This window comes from Ammospiza caudacuta, chromosome 3, assembly GCF_027887145.1.
Source record: "Ammospiza caudacuta isolate bAmmCau1 chromosome 3, bAmmCau1.pri, whole genome shotgun sequence".
NCBI classification, from domain to species: Eukaryota; Metazoa; Chordata; class Aves; order Passeriformes; family Passerellidae; genus Ammospiza; species Ammospiza caudacuta.
Genome location: NC_080595.1, coordinates 106919311 through 106938056, shown reverse-complemented (window position 1 = coordinate 106938056; position 18746 = coordinate 106919311). Strand labels below are relative to the sequence as shown.

The following is an 18746-nucleotide window of genomic DNA, read 5'->3' as shown; positions in this document are numbered from 1 at the left end:
GGAATCTGTGAGCAGCACACTGTGTGAAGAGTGTACACATCTCGCCATTCTAATCGCTTTTTCATTAGCATCCCTGCATCTTTTCATAAAGAGCTGAATTTTTGTTAAAATAAATTTCGTTTCAAGAAGATATGTTTCTGTGGGAGATACAGCTTAAATTCCAGCAGTGTAGAGTGCTGCTGCTGGCATTACCATTTTAATAGGCTGAGTTTTCTAAGCCCTTGCTTACAAAAGAAGACAGTGTGCTAACAGCTGTTCAAACTATGAACAGAAAAATTAATCTTCCCCTGATTTTAGCAGTAGGCAATGCAATAGTGTATGTTGGATATGCTGGGGCACTACAGAGGAAGTAAGAATGATGTAATGCAAGGAGCCTTAAGGTCTTTACCTTAAGGTATGTGAAGGTGGAACATTTTCACAGAGCTCAGAGAATATAGTGGAGAAGTTTCCGTAGTTGAAAAGCCAAAATAGCCTTAGGACAACTCTCTCAAAGCTTTCTGACTTGAAGCAGACTTTTTTCCTTGCTTATTGTCTTCTGATGGACTGGCTCTTTTGTGAAGGAAGTAAGCTTTCAGTATTTCATTTCATTGTTGCCTGTGGTTTGACTTAGTATCCTAAGAAAATGTTAGAAAAACTTGATAAAATATGGCTATAGACTAGGCATTAAGAGACAGAGAGAATTGTCAGTAAAGTATGTAACAAAATTACAACTCACTTGAAAAGCAATTTCATAATATTTCTGATCTTCTCTAGGCTCTTGCTAAGTCTTTAATGTAATCTGGGTATTTGTGGTTAACTCCTTAAAGTTTAATTATGTGTAAGATCTTTGTGATTTTAGTTCCACTATTTCAGTTTTTTGTAAATGTCAGCTCCTGATTTGGGGAATCAAAGGTGCAGATTTTTCTGTGATCACCTGTAAGTACAGGTTTTGCACCGTTCTTGCTTGTGGCACAGGACTGACTGTTAAATTAAAATGTCTCTTAGTATGTAAATCTAAGAGATTTTTTTTAAGCCTTGATCTGTGTTCCCCAGCATCTCACAGCTTCAGGCCAGAAATGTGAAGCTTTTAAATTTGCTTGCCAGGGTCAGTTTTAGTTCAGTTTATTCCTTCTGCTTTGGGACTGGGGAGCTGGGTTCAGGAATGAGTGAATGAAGAAGGAAAAGGTCAGGACTACCCTTTCAGTAGCTCTGCCAGGTCTAAATGCTGATATCATCAAGGTTGTAATTCCACAGGTAGAGCTCCTTGCAGTGTCAGGAATCCTTGCGCTCAATTTTCACAAAGGTTACGAAGCTTTTCCCCTCTGTTCTTAGCAAAAAGCCTGACTAATAATTTATAATGGAGTGGGGGAAAAAGGAATTTCATTATGAAACACTTTAAACCCCTAAATGTCAACAGAAAACTACCCAAAGCAATCTTGTCCAGCAAGCTCCGCAATGTACTCCAAATTTTCCAGATTTACTTTGCAAAAGTACTTGTGTTTTTTTTTCTTCTTGGAAGTTAGAAGTGAAAGAATTTCCTAGTTCATCATGGTGTTTCAGATGCTTGTCTAAATTGATTTTAAAGATACTTTTATTTTAGTGAGAGTTAGGAATATTTTCTATGATCATGTAAGTAGAGATTGGAAATGGCTCTTGTGTCAGAGGATGTGCATGTCTGGTGGGAAGGTCTTACAGGTTATTGAGGTATTTAATCTTGTCCTGGCTCCCAGTAGTTTTCTGCCTCCTTGCAGACCTATTCACTTTTTTGGCACTTCAAAAAGCAGAAGAGGGAAGATTACCAGTTTATATTGCTTATCTCACGAAAGAGGGAACAAACCAAATGGAGAAAGTCTATTATAATCCAACAGCTACGTTTTATCTCTTTATATATAAGTATATCTGAGAATTGTTTTCCTTCCCCCTTTGTTTTTTGGAATAAATGCAAAGACCAAATTTTGTGCTCATGGAAAACAACTTGTATTAATAGATTATCAGAAAAATCTTTCAGACACCAGCTTCCCTTGTGGCTAGATAATGTGTTCTGCAGAAGGCAGATGTCTCAGCAGACTCCAGTCTGGCAAATCAACCCTTATGTTTTGGGTCTTTGAAGTCCATTTTGGGTTGGCTGCAGACACAGAAACTCAGCACTGAGTGATTGCAGGGGTCAGTACATTATGGGAGGTCTTAGAGTGCAGCTTGTTACTGCTTCCCTTGCTGAAGGCCATTGTAAACTCATTGGCTGGCTTGTCCTTCAGCCCCTGTGTGCATCATTTATTTAGAAATCTGTTCCTGAAGGATCCTGATATCTTTTGTCCCAGTGTGGAGGTGACTTGGAGATGTTCCTAAAGCTTATTCTTGCAGAAATTAAAAGGTGGATAGCCTTTTAAAACCAAGCATACAAAGTGTCTCATATATTTGTCCTTTTTGTATATAAAAAGATGTAGATAGATATAGATTTCAATATATAGATATTTATAAATTAATTAGGTCACTTAAAACTATTAGTGTGACATAAACTCAGTTTTCAAGGCTCACTGAATTTTTATGGCTTTCTTCTAAGAGTATAAGGAAAAGCTACCTCAAAAATTGACATTCTCAGATAAGAACTGATGATATCTGATAATAACTGATTCTGTCATGAACTCGTGATAGAATATGCAGTTTTTAGCTGTGTTAGGTCCAGTTTGCAGAAATAATTTAGCTATCTGAGGTATATTAGCAGTGTGATGATGATTGATTGGTACAATCATGCATAAAGGAAGTACTGAGATCCTTCATTGAAACTTTAATGATTTATTCTCTCTAGACCCGTTTTCTTGTATTTTGTCCAATGCTGTTATCTTTACTGTTTGGGGGAAATTTATTTGGCTTCTTTATGATGCTCAATAGTAGATTTAAATGTTGCTGTTTTGAGCTCCTTTAGGGGTTTAAAGATCAGAATCCTGATGGTTAAGGGTAAGAATTTATTTTGATAGCTGCAGTAAGACTTACAACAGCTGGCGGCTGTGTGCTTATCTACAAGTGAAATAAACATAGCTGGATGAGACCTGAAACAATGTGTTACTCCAGCCCTGACAGACCCTAGTATGAAATGGTGAGATTGTTACCATCCATAGATGACATAGCTGAGGATTTCTTTGGTTTGATGAAACTTTGATGCCTTAGTCCTTTCTATACCTTCTGCCAGAAAGCAGGCATGCAGTCTGCCTTCTGTCAAGAGACACAGAATATTCTACTTCTCCCAATAAAAATAAAGTTTTGTTAAAGGAAAAATTTTGCTATTCTGCTCTTGTCCTGTCTTGAATGTGAATGTCACTTTTTTCTTTTTTTTTTTTTTTTTTCTAGGTTATTTGGGAAGAGAATAATTAGCTGAACAAAACAGCACAAGATGACTTATGATTGCTGTTCTTCATGGGAGCCTGTCTGGATTGGTATGCTTTGAGTTTTTTTGTGTGGAGTTGTTTTGGGGTTGTGGTTTTTTTTGCTACACTTACATACAGTTACATGTATAATTCAAAGATTCACTTAGAATTTAGGAATTTAGGAAACTTTCAACTTGTTAGTTGCGTGTTAATAACTAGATGGAGACTACGAATGTTTTCAAAAATGTTCAATGTTTACTCAAGGTACTACAGTATTCGCTCAGCTCTTCATCATGATGATGGTTAATGTGACCATTGAACTGGTGTAAAAGTTAGGAGTCAGGGGAAATATGACAGAACTAGAAATGAACCTAGAACTGCCCAAGTCCTTTCACATGATCTGCAAATTGAGAACATGATTTTTGCCAAGAGCTAAGAAAATAGAATTATTTTTTACATTTTGAGTATTTGTGGTTTACAGTAGTGATAATGATTACCATGACTAACATTTCTTGACAGTTAATGGCTCACTGAATGAAGGTCATAAGGAAATATCATCGAGAGACCAATTAATTGTACTAAATGACCCAAGGCAGAGGTGACTGTTTCCCACAGTACTTTCATATGAAAATTGCCACAGCAGTGTTTATAGAGTGGAAAAAAGAACAATTTCCTAAATTAAAGTAATGCCTCTTGTGAATAGTTTTATGGGTCATCTGCTCATGCAGTGTAGTTGATTAGTTTCAATTTAGGTTATATGTAAATAGGTATTAAAACTGAAAACTGCTGGTTTCTTTTAGGTGAGTAAGAACATTGTCCCTGCTGCTTTGTGCTCTGACTCATTCTTTTCACTGGTGTTAGCAGAAAGGATTCCATTGTGACATGTTCCTGCCTCTGCTTAATTGCAAGGGAAGCAATGCTTGATTCATATTTAGAGGGGTGTGTCCTGGGCTTATTTGTACAATAACGTGGTGTCAGAGAGCACATACTTGAGTATTTTCTCATGGCACATAAATTCTTTTGAAAATAAAATAAGCCCATGTCCTTCATGCTTCTTTTTATTGTTTTTTCCCCTAAGAATATTTTGCTTTTTAAATGTTTTTTATGTTGTAAAAATTTTTTTTTTGCCGAAGTTTGCCTGTAAAATAAAACCATTGGTAGTAGCTATAAAGCATGCAAAAGCTTCTGGGACCACTTAAAATATCCCAACGAAATAGGATCACTGTACCAGGCAGTGCTGCCTTCAGGTTTCTGAATTGTTTTTGTGTGCTGGATGAAATCGTGGTGGTGGTCAGTATTGCCAAAATATGCTTGATTTTAGCTGACAAATTTATGAAGTCATTGAACATTTTGGCAGCTATTCATAGTGTGTTCTGATCTGTGTTAAACTTAACTGTTATTGTGATACTGTTGTGTTCCCTTTTTTGTCCTTTTTTGGAGTTCCTGGCTTTGACTGATGTCAGTTCTGCATATAACATTTAATCTTTTATTTCCAGTTGAGCATGCTATCCAGATTTTGAACAGGAACCTTTTAGCTTCTGAAGCTATTATAAATAGACGCCATAGTTCTAGCAATAATTATATTTGATGAATGGAATTTGTGTGTTATTTAGCTTTAAGTATGTACTTCATTGAAATAATTGTGTCTATTATGTTCCATAAAAAGAAAGTAGTATATGAGTGAGAACCTTGCTTGAGAGAAAATGTGCATACACAGTAAATTTCAGCACTGAAATTGAAAAAAGTGATTGTATGAATCTTTTTTGCATCTGAAAAGAATCTGTGAGAGTACATGTTCCAAAAGTGAGAATGCTGGGACAAAAAGGTACCTATCTGCCTCTTGCTTGAGTGCCTGACCATCAGTAGACTTGCCCATTTAAACTATCAAAGCATGGTTGTCTTTTACAAGCTGTGTGATTACCATTCAGCAAGGACTGGGCCTTGAAATTACAGGATCTGCCTTTCTCAAAGAGCGAGTGAGGACTGAAATGCTGTTGCTTGAAATTGTCTTATTGGTTTCTTTCATCTTATATTTCTATCTTTACATAACTTTGGAAAAGTTGGAAGGGTAGGAAGAAGGGTGGAGGCACATGGTTAATAATCATGTACATGCTCATGGAAGAAGGCCTTTAAGTAGGAAGAAAAAAAAGAAAAATTTATGTGTGCTGGCAATAGAAGGGAACCTCTTGAGTTTATTGGCTGAATTGGTCAGTCACTTCCATGAAGGATGATAGCCAAGAAAGAGCATTGCCTGCAGGTTAAATAAGTGTAAATCCAAACCAATATCTGAGCATGCTGATTCTGTGTGCACTGCACAGAGATATTTCACACTCAGGGTGATAAACAGAGCCTGGAGAATGGTGCTGCTGGAAGCCATCAGGAAGTAAGGAACACAGGAGCAACACAGGATCCAAAGCCTGCAGTTCTCTTACTAGGTTAGGTGTCTTCTTTGCAACATGTGATCACGGCTCACTCTCTCATTCCTCTTGAAAAGATAGGGCTGATGACTTATGCAGCAGCCAAATGGCTTGTGGTCTTTCCACTGTGAGCATTAGGCTGGGTCCAGGCAGCAGCTTGGATGAGATCATTCTCCTCCTCTTCTCTTAATGCTGCATGGAGAAACATGCAGACATCACACAGAGGGGACAAAGCACAAAAGGGGATGTAGCTACTTGCATAGACAGCTGGGATGGTGAGAGAACATATGTGGGGTTATTTTTCTTTCTTCTTCTGTGTTTGTTAGGAATAAACTATAGACACTTGCGGGTCCTTTGTCCTTTGCTTTATACTGTGTGCTACTGACTTGAGAAATGCAGGGTAGCACAATCTTTTCAGCTGAATTAAGGTTGCAGAACACTTTTACTCCTTCTCCCCTTGTCTGGCTCCTGTTGAGAAGGAAAATTTAGGATGTAGCAGTATTTTCTGAAGCTTTGATTGTTTACTATAAAACATTAGCAGTTGTTTCTCTAGTTTTTGTTTGATTTGTTTTCCTCTTTAAAGCTTTTATGATACAGGTTATCATCTAAGCCTCTGCTGAACTTCTTCCTTCAGAGTGTGGGGTTGTGTGGCATAATGATGTAAAATTAACCTGAGTGAGCAAATTCTGTTATGGGTATTTAAAGCTAGTCAAGTAACTCCATGTATGTGCTCAGATGTCTGTATTCAAATCAGTCAGCAGAGAGAGATGGGTGATTCACCTCTTTCTACATGGACATCTGTATAATGATATGAAATATGTCCCAAATGCTGTCTGAATTCACAGAAGCTCTATGATATCCATAATATCCTGTAACAAGTGTTTTCATAATTACTTGTGAAATAATAATTTCCAAATGTGGGCTCCTCAGTTTGAGAGATACATGGATATACTGAAGAGAGTAAAGGGTTACAAAGATGATGAAGAGGCTGGAGCATCCCTTCTGTGAGGAAAGACTGAGAGAAGTGGGGCTATTCAGCCTGAAGTAGAGAAGGCTCAAGGGGATCTTATCAATGTTTATAAATACTTGAAGAGAGGGTACAAAGAGGACAGAGCCAGGATCTTTTCAGTGGTGCCAGGTGATAGAGGCAGTGGGCAGAAACTGAAACAGGAAATTCCCCTGAACATCAGGAGACAATTTTTCTCTACTGTGGCCCTTTAGTAGGTGGCCCTGCTTGAGCAGAGAGGTTGGAGAAGATGATCTCTAGAGGTGTTTTGTGATTTCTTTGACTTTTCCTGTTCTTATGCTTTGAGAGACAGCAATCATTCACTTTCCCTAAAGTGTCACTAAAAACTTGGTAGACCTCTATGATAGCTTTTTTCAGTTGCTTTTTAATAGAGATCAAGTGGTGCAGAACTGAACATAGTACTGAAGAGATGCCATAGATGTGTATTGTAGCAGGTGGTGTATCTAAATATACAGTGTATATAGCCAGCTCCTGGTTTTCTTCTCAGTTCCTTTGCTAACAATTCTGAGCACATAGCTGATGTTTTCATGAGCAGACTATGAAAATTTGAAGATCTGTTTTTCTTCTGGATTGTAATTATTGGTTTAGTGTCTGTTACTGTGTAGATAACTGTTTTCAGTACAGGCATAGCTTTATCTCTAGCACTGAATGTTATGGGGTAAACTGTTGGTTTGCCACTAGCTCTTGAGAGATCCCTCTGTACCTTTTTATAGTTGACCTTTTTTTTTTATTAAATTGACCTAAAAAACAGTTCATGTTCATCATCAGCAAATGTCATGGTTTTGCATTTCCCTCTTCTCCTCTATAGATTAAAGAGCTTGAAACCCAGTAAAGGTTTTATTTTTAGGATCATTCTGGTGACCAAACTAAACACTCCCTTTTTTTGTTTCCTATTTGAAACTTATTATTGTCTGTAGAAGGGTTTTACATTTATCTAAGGGCAGATTAGTTTCTTTTAGAGCCTTGGTAGAAAGACCTGTACAAAGCCAATCAGAAATACAGAAGTTACTTTTGCTGACTTATTGCTTACACTGCTCTAAAAGATACTACCCTGGGGATGTAATTTTCTTGCTCCAAGATTTTAAATCCAGAATTATTTGTTGAATTTATGTTCTTTTGCAGTTCCTGCAGAATGCTACAGCTTCCTTTCCTTCATAGTGTTCTCAGCTTGTGGAGTCATAAACCTCAGTGGAACTTCGGGTGAGATTTTCTTGTTCATTGTTAAACTATTTATTGTTTATTCCGGAAAGTTCTGTTAACCTTTCTCCTGTTGGTTACATACTTTATTCTAAAAAGTTAAAGAAGACTAGTAGAGGGAAAGTTTATATAGATCAAAGAAAGAAGAGCTTTGGCTAGTATATATGCTTTAGCCTGTAATTAACATTGAGGTTTTCTCTAAAGGAGTTAGTGTAAAAATAAAATATAAAGAGAGAGAATGGAGGGAAAGAAAAATCTAGGATTAAGGTAATGGAATTGGTCATTTTTGCAAAATGTCAATGTACATAGCTTTATGTAACTCTGATGAGTTATATAATCTTTGAAATATAATAGGACAGAATATAAAATTATAACTTTCATTCAAGCAATAAGACCTCTAGAAAGTGGAACTTGTGTGACTCTATTGGGTTTGTGTAATGAGGTTTTGGTAGCAGGAGAGGCTTCTGTGAGAAGCTGCCAGAAGCTTCTTCTATGACCCATGGAGCAAATGTCAGTGGAAGGGACCCACATGTGAGTGTTCAAGAAAAACTGCAGCCTGTGGGAAGGACTGTACTGGAGAAGTTCATGGAGGACTGTCCCCCATGGGAGGAATCCACACTGGAGGAGGGCAAGAGTTTGAGTCTTGCCCCGATGAGCAAAGGGCAGCAATCAACGTGTGATGAGCTGGCTGCAGTCCCTGTTCCCTGTCCCACTGTGTTGCTGGTGGGGAGGAGATAATTAGGCAGAAGCTTAAACTCAGGAAGAAGGGAAGGGAGGGATGAGGTGAAGCTGTTTTTATGATTTAGCTCTATTTTCTCATTACCCTACTGTGATTTAATTGGTAATAATTTAATCTAATTTCCCCAAGTTGAGGTTTTGCCTGTCATAGTAACAGGTGAGTGATCTCTCCCTGTTGTTATTTCAACGTACAAGCCTTTTGCAATACTTCTTCTCCCCTGGCCAGTTGAAGAGGGAGTGAAAGGGCAGCTCTTGTGGGCATGTGGTGTCCAGCCAGGATCAGCCCACTACAAGAGTAAATTAAATTAGGATGTTTATAACAATATCTTTTGTGATACCGTTGAAAGTTAAAGGACACAGAGAGGGTAATCATTTATCTGAAATAAAAATGCTGATGGTAGTCTGGTCCTGAAAATCATCTAGTGATAGGGCTTACATAGTCAGGGGATGAAAGGAACAGGTCATAGTGTTGATTTTATTTGATAAATTCCTGACAGCAACCTGAGCAGGCTTGCTTTCAGACTGCTAGAAGTCCAAACTGGGGGTGTAGATCAGATTTTGTTGTCTTACAGTTAATTTGTTTGTTGGTGAAGAATTATCCAGCAAAAGGTATCCTACTTTTTATCCTACACAAAACATGTGGTTCTTGTGTAAATTCATAAAAAATATTCCTTTCTCCCTTTATTTTTGACTGATATTGATACTAAACAGAACCTGCATAAATACTGTGGGCAGGGTTTGTGTTACCCTAAGCTGCTTGTGTTAGTAGAACAAGCTTGTCATCATGTGCAGAAATGGAGGAGGGAGATTGCCCTCTGAAGATGCCTTTATCCCTTTTCTAATGATAAACATGAAAACAGCCAGAAGGGACTATTGCAGTCATCCAGAATGAATGAGGTGAAGCCCACTTTGTTTCTGGGTGTAGTGATTGTTTTTGAAAAGGGCATTGAATCCTCCTGGTTTCCAGCTTGATCAAATGTCAGTGTGCTCTGAGAGTGTTTAATTTAGTAGTCCAAGACAAAGGGGAGAAGCTAGCACTGAAAAGGTGAGGGAGCTCTCAACTCCTTTGCATTTTCTTTGTTAAGAATATGTACATACAAATATATGTAACAATACAATACTAGTAGTAATAGTGCAACAAGACAGTGCTTGGAACTAAGGAAATGTTGGATTGTGTCAATACCTATAGGGGCCTGCAGGAGGGCTGGGGAGGGGCTTTCCACCAGGCCATGGCCATGGTTTTAAGCTGAAGGATGAGAGATTCACACTAGATATTAGGAAGAAATTCTCTACTGTGATGAGGCACTGGTATAGGTTGCCTATGGATGTTGGGGATGTCCTATCCCTGGAAGTGTTCAAGGCCAGGTTGGATGGGGCTCTGAGCAACATGGTCTGGTGGAAAGTGTTGCTGCTAGAGCAGAGGGTCAAAACTAGAAAATCTTTACAGACCCTTCCAGTCCAAACCATTCTATAGCTATAATCACAAGGGAGGGAATTAGATTTACAAGGAAAAAGAGAGTGCACATGGTTAAGTTATATGGGATACCAAGATGAATTAACAAAAACATGCCCAGAGCAGTGGAAGCAAGAAAGTTTACTGCTAGTGGAAGAGTTGTGGTAACCAAAGAAGTGATGATTTCCTGTACCTGAATGTGAGTCAGCCCCTAAGTGAAACAAATTGAAAAATTCGTTTATCCTGTGGACAAGTTATTTCATAATTACAGGTTAGGATATTTTGCATGTTTTTCCTGAGGTGTCTGATGTGGATGACTGACATGGAACTAAGAATTCCGTATTATGTGCAATAACTTGGATAAATAGGCTTTGAGTACTTACCAAGCAGGTAAATAGGCAATATACTGATACCATTTAAGCTATTTAGAAATGTTATTAAAGTTTCTATCTGTAGGCAATTTCAAAACAAAATAAAGTTAGTTCAAAAATTACAAGATTCAAATAAAAATACTTTTTTGATTTATTAATTCTTAATCAGTAAAGTTTCAAGCACAAAAGTTCTCCAGCCTTGGTTATGGTAGAAAAAAGCATGATGAGTTGAGAGTATTGTGCAGTATCAGCAGGACTGCAGGAGTAGGACCTATGAGAGAAAGGCCAACTGTTACAAGACTCCTATATTTGGTGCTTAAGTAAACTGTGTCTGCCTGAAATGTAAACATATATTAAGGATACTATTCTTATTAAGGAAAGCTGAGCAATCATTAGGTTACCACTGGTTTCAGAGAGTTTTATATTGTGTATTTACATTTTTTTCTTCTTTTTCAGATGGAAATACTGACGTGAACTTAAGAACTTTGATGCTTTCAAACCTTGAATTTTGATTGTTAAATGTCCAGTTCAAAATACTGCCTGAACAAGATGAAATGCCTTGAAGACCTTTGGTTCTGCTTTCATTTTTCTTGAAGCAATGGTTTTCTCAGCAATGTTGACGCTGGCCCACTCTGGGACCTCAAATGCTACTTTCATTGTTTATGAAAATGCCTATACGAATTTTACCACTCCCCAGTTCTTGCTTCGTAGTGGCACAACGCAGCCATTGAGATATGGTTCAGGTGTTGTGCTCACCACTGAGAGAAGTACTTTCCTAGTAAACACCACAGCTACCCTGCCGTCACAAGAAGTTTTCAGGAGCTTGAGTTTGCCACTCCAGATCATTCTTTCTGCTGCTATGATATTTATCCTATTGGTTTCTTTCCTTGGAAACTTTGTTGTCTGCCTGATGGTCTACCAGAAGGCAGCTATGAGATCTGCAATTAATATCCTCTTAGCAAGCCTGGCTTTTGCAGACCTGCTGCTGGCAGTGCTGAACATGCCATTTGCTCTGATAACAATCATTACCACTCAGTGGATTTTTGGGGATATATTTTGCAGAGTTTCTGCCATGTTCTTCTGGCTTTTTGTCGTAGAGGGGGTAGCCATTCTTCTTATTATTAGTATTGACCGATTTCTTATCATAGTTCAGAGGCAAGATAAACTGAACCCCTACCGTGCAAAGATTCTTATTGTGATTTCCTGGGCAGCATCCTTTGTTGTTGCTTTTCCGTTATCAGTAGGGAATCCTAATCTGCAGATACCCTCGAGAGCACCTCAGTGTGTTTTTGGCTACTCTACAAGCCCAGGTTACCGAGCCTATGTGATAGTTATCTTGCTAATTGCTTTTTTTATTCCATTCCTGGTAATGCTGTATTCTTTTATGGGCATACTCAACACTGTCCGCCACAACGCAGTTCGTATCCATAGCCACCCTGATAGCATATGTCTCAGCCAGGCCAGCAAACTTGGTCTCATGAGCTTACAGAGACCTTTCCAGATGAATATTGATATGAGCTTTAAAACTCGTGCCTTCACAACCATCCTGATTTTGTTCCTTGTCTTCATAGTCTGTTGGGCACCATTCACCACTTACAGCCTTATTGCCACGTTCAACAGCCACTTCTACTACAAGCACAACTTTTTTGAGATAAGCACTTGGCTCCTTTGGCTCTGCTACCTCAAGTCTGCACTGAACCCACTGATTTACTACTGGAGGATTAAGAAGTTTCATGATGCATGCTTAGACTTGATGCCCAGGTTCTTCAAGTTCTTGCCACAGCTCCCTGGCCACACGCGGCGGCGCATCCGGCCCAGCGCCATCTACGTGTGTGGGGAGCATCGCTCGGTGGTTTGAAACTGCAGTTGTTTGAGAATGATTGTTGTTTGCTGGGATAATTTGCTTTTAGGCTTTGGGTTGAGTTTTGTTTTGTTTCATATGGCTTTTTCAGTGTGGCCATATCTTATAACTTGATTAAATTTTTAGTACTTTGTGCAATTTTGGGAAGATAGAGGGAGGGAATGTGATTGGTTATAGTTGGGTTTACTACCAGAATACAATGTAAGCAGAATAACAAATGTTACCTCTAGGATTCCATGGAAATCCATTCTTTTAATGAAAACTATATTTGGAACATCTTGTCAGGTTTATGCTTACTAGGCCTGCAATTTTACCTAATTGTAGGAACTTTTTTTTATGCTGCTAAGATACAGTGTATTTAGTTGGTGTAATTTTTTGGAAAATTGTTGCTGCTGTCTGCCAGTATATTAGAGCCAAAAAGTCTCATTAGATTATTTCTGTCTAATTTAATGATATTTCAGAAGTTTTCATGGTAACATTAAAATCCTGGTTTTTTAATATTTCCATTAATATTTTTGTGCACTTTACAAAATTTACTATATAGTTTGTTCATTTGAATGTTTTGTTCTGTATTGAAGATGTATTATTATTGCTTATTATTATTTGTTAAGTTGGTGAATTTCAATGAAAGACCCATGTAAGCTCTAGGATGGTGATTTATGTTGGTACAGCTATGTGTACAGTCGTAGATTTTCTCGTTTTCTAGCAATTGATCAAAATTACTTGCTCAGTTATCAGGAGACTTAGAAGGAGAAAACAGAGGAATGAAAGAGAAAGAAAGAAAAATACTATAACCTGAGATTTAGGCTCACATATGGTTTAGAAGAATAGTGTTTGTGTTAAAATTGTTACAGGGTAAAGGGTGACTGCAGTTGGTACTTGAGGCTATTACAAGTCATCCAAACCTCATGATGTGCCTGAAAACCTATCTGAAATAGTGATTTTTGGGCCTGCAATTTATACTGTGTTGGTGTAAGGTTGTTTCTGCTTGGAGCTCATATAAGGCTAGGTGTGCTCTACAGAGCTGAAATCATGCTGTCAGGCATTTGTTGGAGTAGGAGTAGAAATAGTAGGGTAAACCAGCACACAGATAGCAAATGAACCATAGTTGAGGTTAGCATTTGGTCTACATAGTAATTGCTGGGAGAAAAAGAGTTCTTGATGTGTTTTGCAATTTAAGTATTGGATCAAGACCATAAACAGTCACAGAATCATAAAATGGCTTGGTTTGGAAGGAACCATAAATATCATCCTGCTCCAATACCCCTGCCATGGGCAGGAACACCTTTCACTAGACCAGGCTACTCGGAGCCCCATTCAATTTGCCCTTGAACTCTTCCAAGGATGGAACATCCACAGCTTTTTTGGGAAACCTGTTCCAGTGCTTCGCCACCCTCACATGGAAGAATTTCTTCCTATATCTTTTCTAAATCTACACTCTTTCAGCCATTACCCCTTATAACAGTCAGCCAGCAGAGTTTGCTGGGGATGTAAGTTAAATTCCCCTTTTCCCTCTGATACTACTTCACATTGATTTTTTCATTACCTCTTTGTCTCTGTAGTGGCTGCTGCCTCAAGGATTTACTCACTGTTCTCATCTATTAGGCATCAGCTTCTCTCCCTAAAATGCCAAACTACCTTTCTGATTAATATCAGACTGTGTTGGCATCCTCCTGGAAAGCAGAAAAACAAGGATTTTCCTTGATGAGAGCAAACCAAACTCAGATACTTTTTTTTTTTCAATCAGCTAAATAAATATTTATTGTGAGACAAGTAAAGTTAAGACTTAGGTTTGGGCTTTGGAGCCAGATCCCCAGTTGCTCTGGGGCTGGGAAGAATACCTGCAGAATCAGCTTTTTGGGGCTGTGATCGAGAGCAGAGGGATTGATGAAGAACAAGAGCTAGGGTTTGGGCTTCTTTTGCTTCCATCTGTCTTTCAGTGCCCCAAAGCATGGGGAGCTCTCTGTTGTTCTTGTACCAGAGGAGCAAAAATAATAGCAGTTTTATCTGCTTCTGTGTGTCTGCACAGTACATGTGTGTATGAAGGAAATGTCCTATGTGGGTGTCCAGGGACTTCTTGCTTCCTGACAGCAGCAAAGCGTTCAATCCCAGATTTTTTTTTAAAGGTCTTCAATAAAGAACTAATTTAAGCTAAGTTAGCTCTGTTCTTCTCATTGATAGCTATTGGTAAAGCTGTTGTTGTTAAATTTTAGGAGTATAAAAGGAAAAATTTTGAATTCTGTAATTTCATTTTAAAAAAACTAACAAACTGCCAGCTGAGACTGTGGATTACGTGTAAAGGCATCTGGCAGTGGTGGTGTTATTGATGGCCATGCTTTCCCTTTCTTGTCAGTTTTACTGATGATGGTATAGATTTTTCTGATCTAAAGGAGTTCCACTATAAAGCAGAATGTTTTAGTGTGTCTTTGCAGTAAAGCTTTTATTTTTCAATTACATTTACATTGATAGCACAAGTTTATGACCTGGTTAGTATGAATTTTCTGTTTCAAAGCTGTCATACCTGTTTATCTCTGAAAGCAGCAAAATTCTGCTTAGAGTTAATGTAACAGAGTGAGAGTGTACATTTTCTAAATGGCAGGAACAGGTATTTTTGCTGTCTTCCAGCTCTATGAGGCAAGAGATTTGAATGTTGTAAAACACAGTAATTCAAGAAGGAAAGAAGATGAGCAATACAGGAAAATTAATGAAATTACATTCCTGAAGGAAGAGGGAAAAACATTTTGTGGAATTTTTGTGATCTCTGATATGTACTGGCTGTGAAGTATAAATTGCAAACATCAGACAGTTAATTTGTCTTGGTAATTAAGCACTTGTTTACACTGACTGTAACAAGGTTTCTGGTCAAAGCTGCATCTGCTGATCCTTGGAGAAAAGAAACCCAAATTGTGTGGCCCAAATTCAGAGGTGATTTCTATAGAGATACAGTATTCACACTTGCCAGGTTTTTTGAGGCGATCAAAGCATATAGTGAACAAAAGTGTGTTCAAAAAAAGAAACAAGGTGTGGTGTAGAAGTATCCCCAGGGTAATTATGTGTTTACAGAATCATTTGAGCTCTTGTGTCTATGTACTGTCTCGAGAGCAGTGCCTTGATAATTACAGCTGAAGTCCTAGGACCAAGTTGAAGACCTCTGAACTGCTCAGTCTTGCTGTCTGTGATCCTGCCAAGAATCCTGCATAACCTCACTGAGATTTGTAATGTTAAAACACATCCATATTGGCAGAATGGGTCTCCTGAGGCAATTTAATGGTCTTGACCAAGACCAAGCAGTTTAAAAACTCAGACTGATCCTTCTTGACTTTAAAGGGAAATTACTATTTTCTTCCTCTCCAGAGATGATAGTCATTACTAATCTGTATTCCCTCATGTTCTATTTTCAGACATCTTTAGTATGGAGGATTTAAATGAATGTATTTTGAAGTATGTTGCAGTTTAATTCATTCAGTCAAAGCATGCTGCTTACACAGGTCTCAATTGTACAAATCTATTGCTGAAATTATTCTTTTGTACTCAAAATTGTGTATTTTTGACATTTCTTGTTACTTATGTAAAAATATTTCTGTATATAGAGAAGAAAACTGTTTTGCCTCTTACTGCTTTCTGTCCCTATTTTTTCACTTGTATGCTTAATGCTTTTATATTTTATTTTGGGCATATGCATAAATAACTGTGAGATTTCAGTGATCTTTCTGAACCCATTTGAGATTTTTAATTCCTAAATCATTCAACAATGCCTTCCTTGAAAGAGATTTTTATTTATTTTAGTGTGAAAACAAAAAATTCAGAGCACAAGTTTGTTGTGGTTGGAATGGTGAGAAATATCTTAAGTCTGGTTTTCCAGGAGCCACTACTTTGCCACTACTTTGGTTTCATTTATTTATTTTTTTTTTGGCTAGTCATTTTCTGATGTGGAGAAACCTTGAATTATTGTTTTAAAAAAGTTGTTAAGTAGAATTGCATTGTCTTTTCTGTATATAATACACCCATGAAAATACCTGAGAAACAACAAAAAAGAGAAAATAAACATAAACATTCCCAAAAATGTGGCAAAAGACTTTAGAATTGACTGTCTTGTTAGTACATGAACTTGTTTCTTGTATTTAATGCCTACCTGCATAATTTCAAACACTTCTTTTATCTGTCTATGAAATAACCAGGATTTCCTGATATAGGGGGTTTTGTTTAAGCCAAAATGTTTCTTGCATAAAGCATTTGCAAAATGCTCTTTTGTGAGACACTGTCAAGATATCTAGAATAATTGGAATAGTGTCCAGCCAGCAGAGAGAGAGCCTAATAAGGAAGTAACTTTCCTAAAATACTACCTGAACTGGGTGTCCCACCTTTTAGCTTGCACTAAGTAATTAAGATCATCTTGCTGTGCAATAAATAAAGCAGACAGTAGTACTGCAGGGCATGATTCATATCAACACAAGACAGTGACCTTTATGATTCAAGTGCTCATGTCTGTATGTGATGGATTATTCCTCATATTAATAGAGCGAAAAAAGCTCTCAGCTGTTTTGGGGAAAACTTTCAGCTTGACGATGACTTAGCAGAAATGCTGCTGGAGTAATTTCTCTAAATGAAAAAAGACATGTCCCCAAAGAGTGCCTGAGAGGGGATAGATATTTCTGGTTGTTTGAAAATGGCTGTGCTCAGCTGCTGAAGTGCCTCATTCTGAGACTCCATACCTCTGCAACAGCCACTTTTTCCTCCCTCATCCTCTCCTGGTGCCCCCCCATCCCCCCAAGGTGGCTATTTCTGCACCACTCTGTTGCAGCAGGTGGGTACAGTGGTGGCAGGAGGAAGGGGAGGTCCCTGGGCAAGCTGTGGAGGCAGCAAAACTCTCACCCAGTGCCAGTCTTTCCTATCTCTGAGTTCAGGTTGGACCATCAATGACAGGCTGAGCATGAGTTTTACCCCCTCTGGTTTTAACATTGTGCCAGGATAGAAGAGGTGTTACAGGAGCACATAGGCTTGCCTCCAGTGCTAGTGCAGGATCCTTATTTTATCCCCAGTAGTGTTAGAAATTTTATTCTACCTCATCTTTCAGCAACTGAGTTTCATCCATCTTCAGCCAGTTCACAACTGAATAAGAATCCCTGAGCTGACCTGTGTCTCTGTGAGTGTTCTGGGCACAGGATCCACCAGTGAGCTTCCAGCTTAACAAAAGTTCCTGCAGCTTGCTCCCAAAACAAAATGGCATACATGGAGACAGCCACAACCCTGCTCAGTGAGTGGTAAAACAGTCCTAAGTCAGTGGCTGCACTGTATGGTGGAGGAAAATGTGAGTTGCGATGGGACTTCTTAAGTGCCCCTTACAGACACGGTGTTTGTTTTTAAAGTTGATGCATGGATATTTATGCACTGACTCTTGGGTTGTGTTGTTCTGCCTCATTGTGTGACAGTGAATGCAGCTTGATACCAAATCATTACAGTACTGCTGGTAGGTAACATAGTGTTCATAAATACCAAAGTAGAACTTGTTCCTGGCTTATATTATTATCCTGACTGCATGACCAGCTTTGGCAATGTGCGGGCACAGAACATAGCAGTAATGAGATATTCTCCTTTAATCTCTTTATTTAATCGGTGCTCTGCCTTCAATAGGTTACTGCACTCCAAACCTCTGTGGTTGACCTGAAATAAAATTAAGCCTTTTTGCCATCATGAGTAGAAATTTCACTAACATTTCCCTGTCTTTTGAAAGAGAAGGTCTTGTGAAATAAATGACAGTTCCTCCAAGAGTCAGTCTGAACTCCAGAGGGGATGTAATCACAGCTGTAATAAATTTAACAATGTCTTTCTTTGATTTATTTGGCTTAGGCTCTGTGTCAAAGACAGAGGGAAGTTTTTGGTGGCTGAGGGTATTGCCTGAACACCCAGGATGGCAAGAGGGAGCCACTGAAGCCCATGTTAAAATCTCACTGCTACAGTTTGAGCCCCGCTGTTCTTTTGGGTGTCAGTGCTGCTTTTTTCGGTAAAAGTAATTCCTTTCAAAGGAAGAGAGATGAAATGGCATCTCACATAATTTCTTGCTTCTTTATTGACACTTTAACTGTGAGAATAGTGATTTTAAATTTGGTTTCCTGGACTTGGGTTTCTTTCCCTTCCTCACTGAAGGGGAATTGAAGCTGTCATTTATCAGGCTGTGTTCTGCATCTCATCTAGAGGAGAGGATTGGTACCATCAGCCCCTCCTGCGAACTCCTTCACATTTAACACTCCTTGGGCTGGAGAGAAAGGGTGAGTGTGGGAGGAAAGTGGGAGGATGTGCTGCAGCCACTCTTTGGTACCAGATGATGTAGAGTTTCACAGTTT

At 38.5% G+C, this 18746-nt stretch overlaps 1 protein-coding gene across 1 annotated transcript in view; it reads left to right on the top strand.

Moving 5' to 3' along the window:
* GPR63 (G protein-coupled receptor 63) overlaps positions 1 to 16418 on the top strand; it is a 28433-nt gene extending 12015 nt beyond the window's left edge. The window contains exons 2-4 of the mRNA XM_058802183.1: positions 3325 to 3410; positions 7908 to 7985; positions 11001 to 16418. Of these exons, the coding sequence (XP_058658166.1) occupies positions 11143 to 12402 (1260 nt within the window). The 5' untranslated portion in view covers positions 3325 to 3410; positions 7908 to 7985; positions 11001 to 11142 and the 3' untranslated portion in view covers positions 12403 to 16418. The remainder of the gene's footprint in view (positions 1 to 3324; positions 3411 to 7907; positions 7986 to 11000) is intronic.
* The last annotated feature ends 2328 nt before the right edge of the window (positions 16419 to 18746 follow it).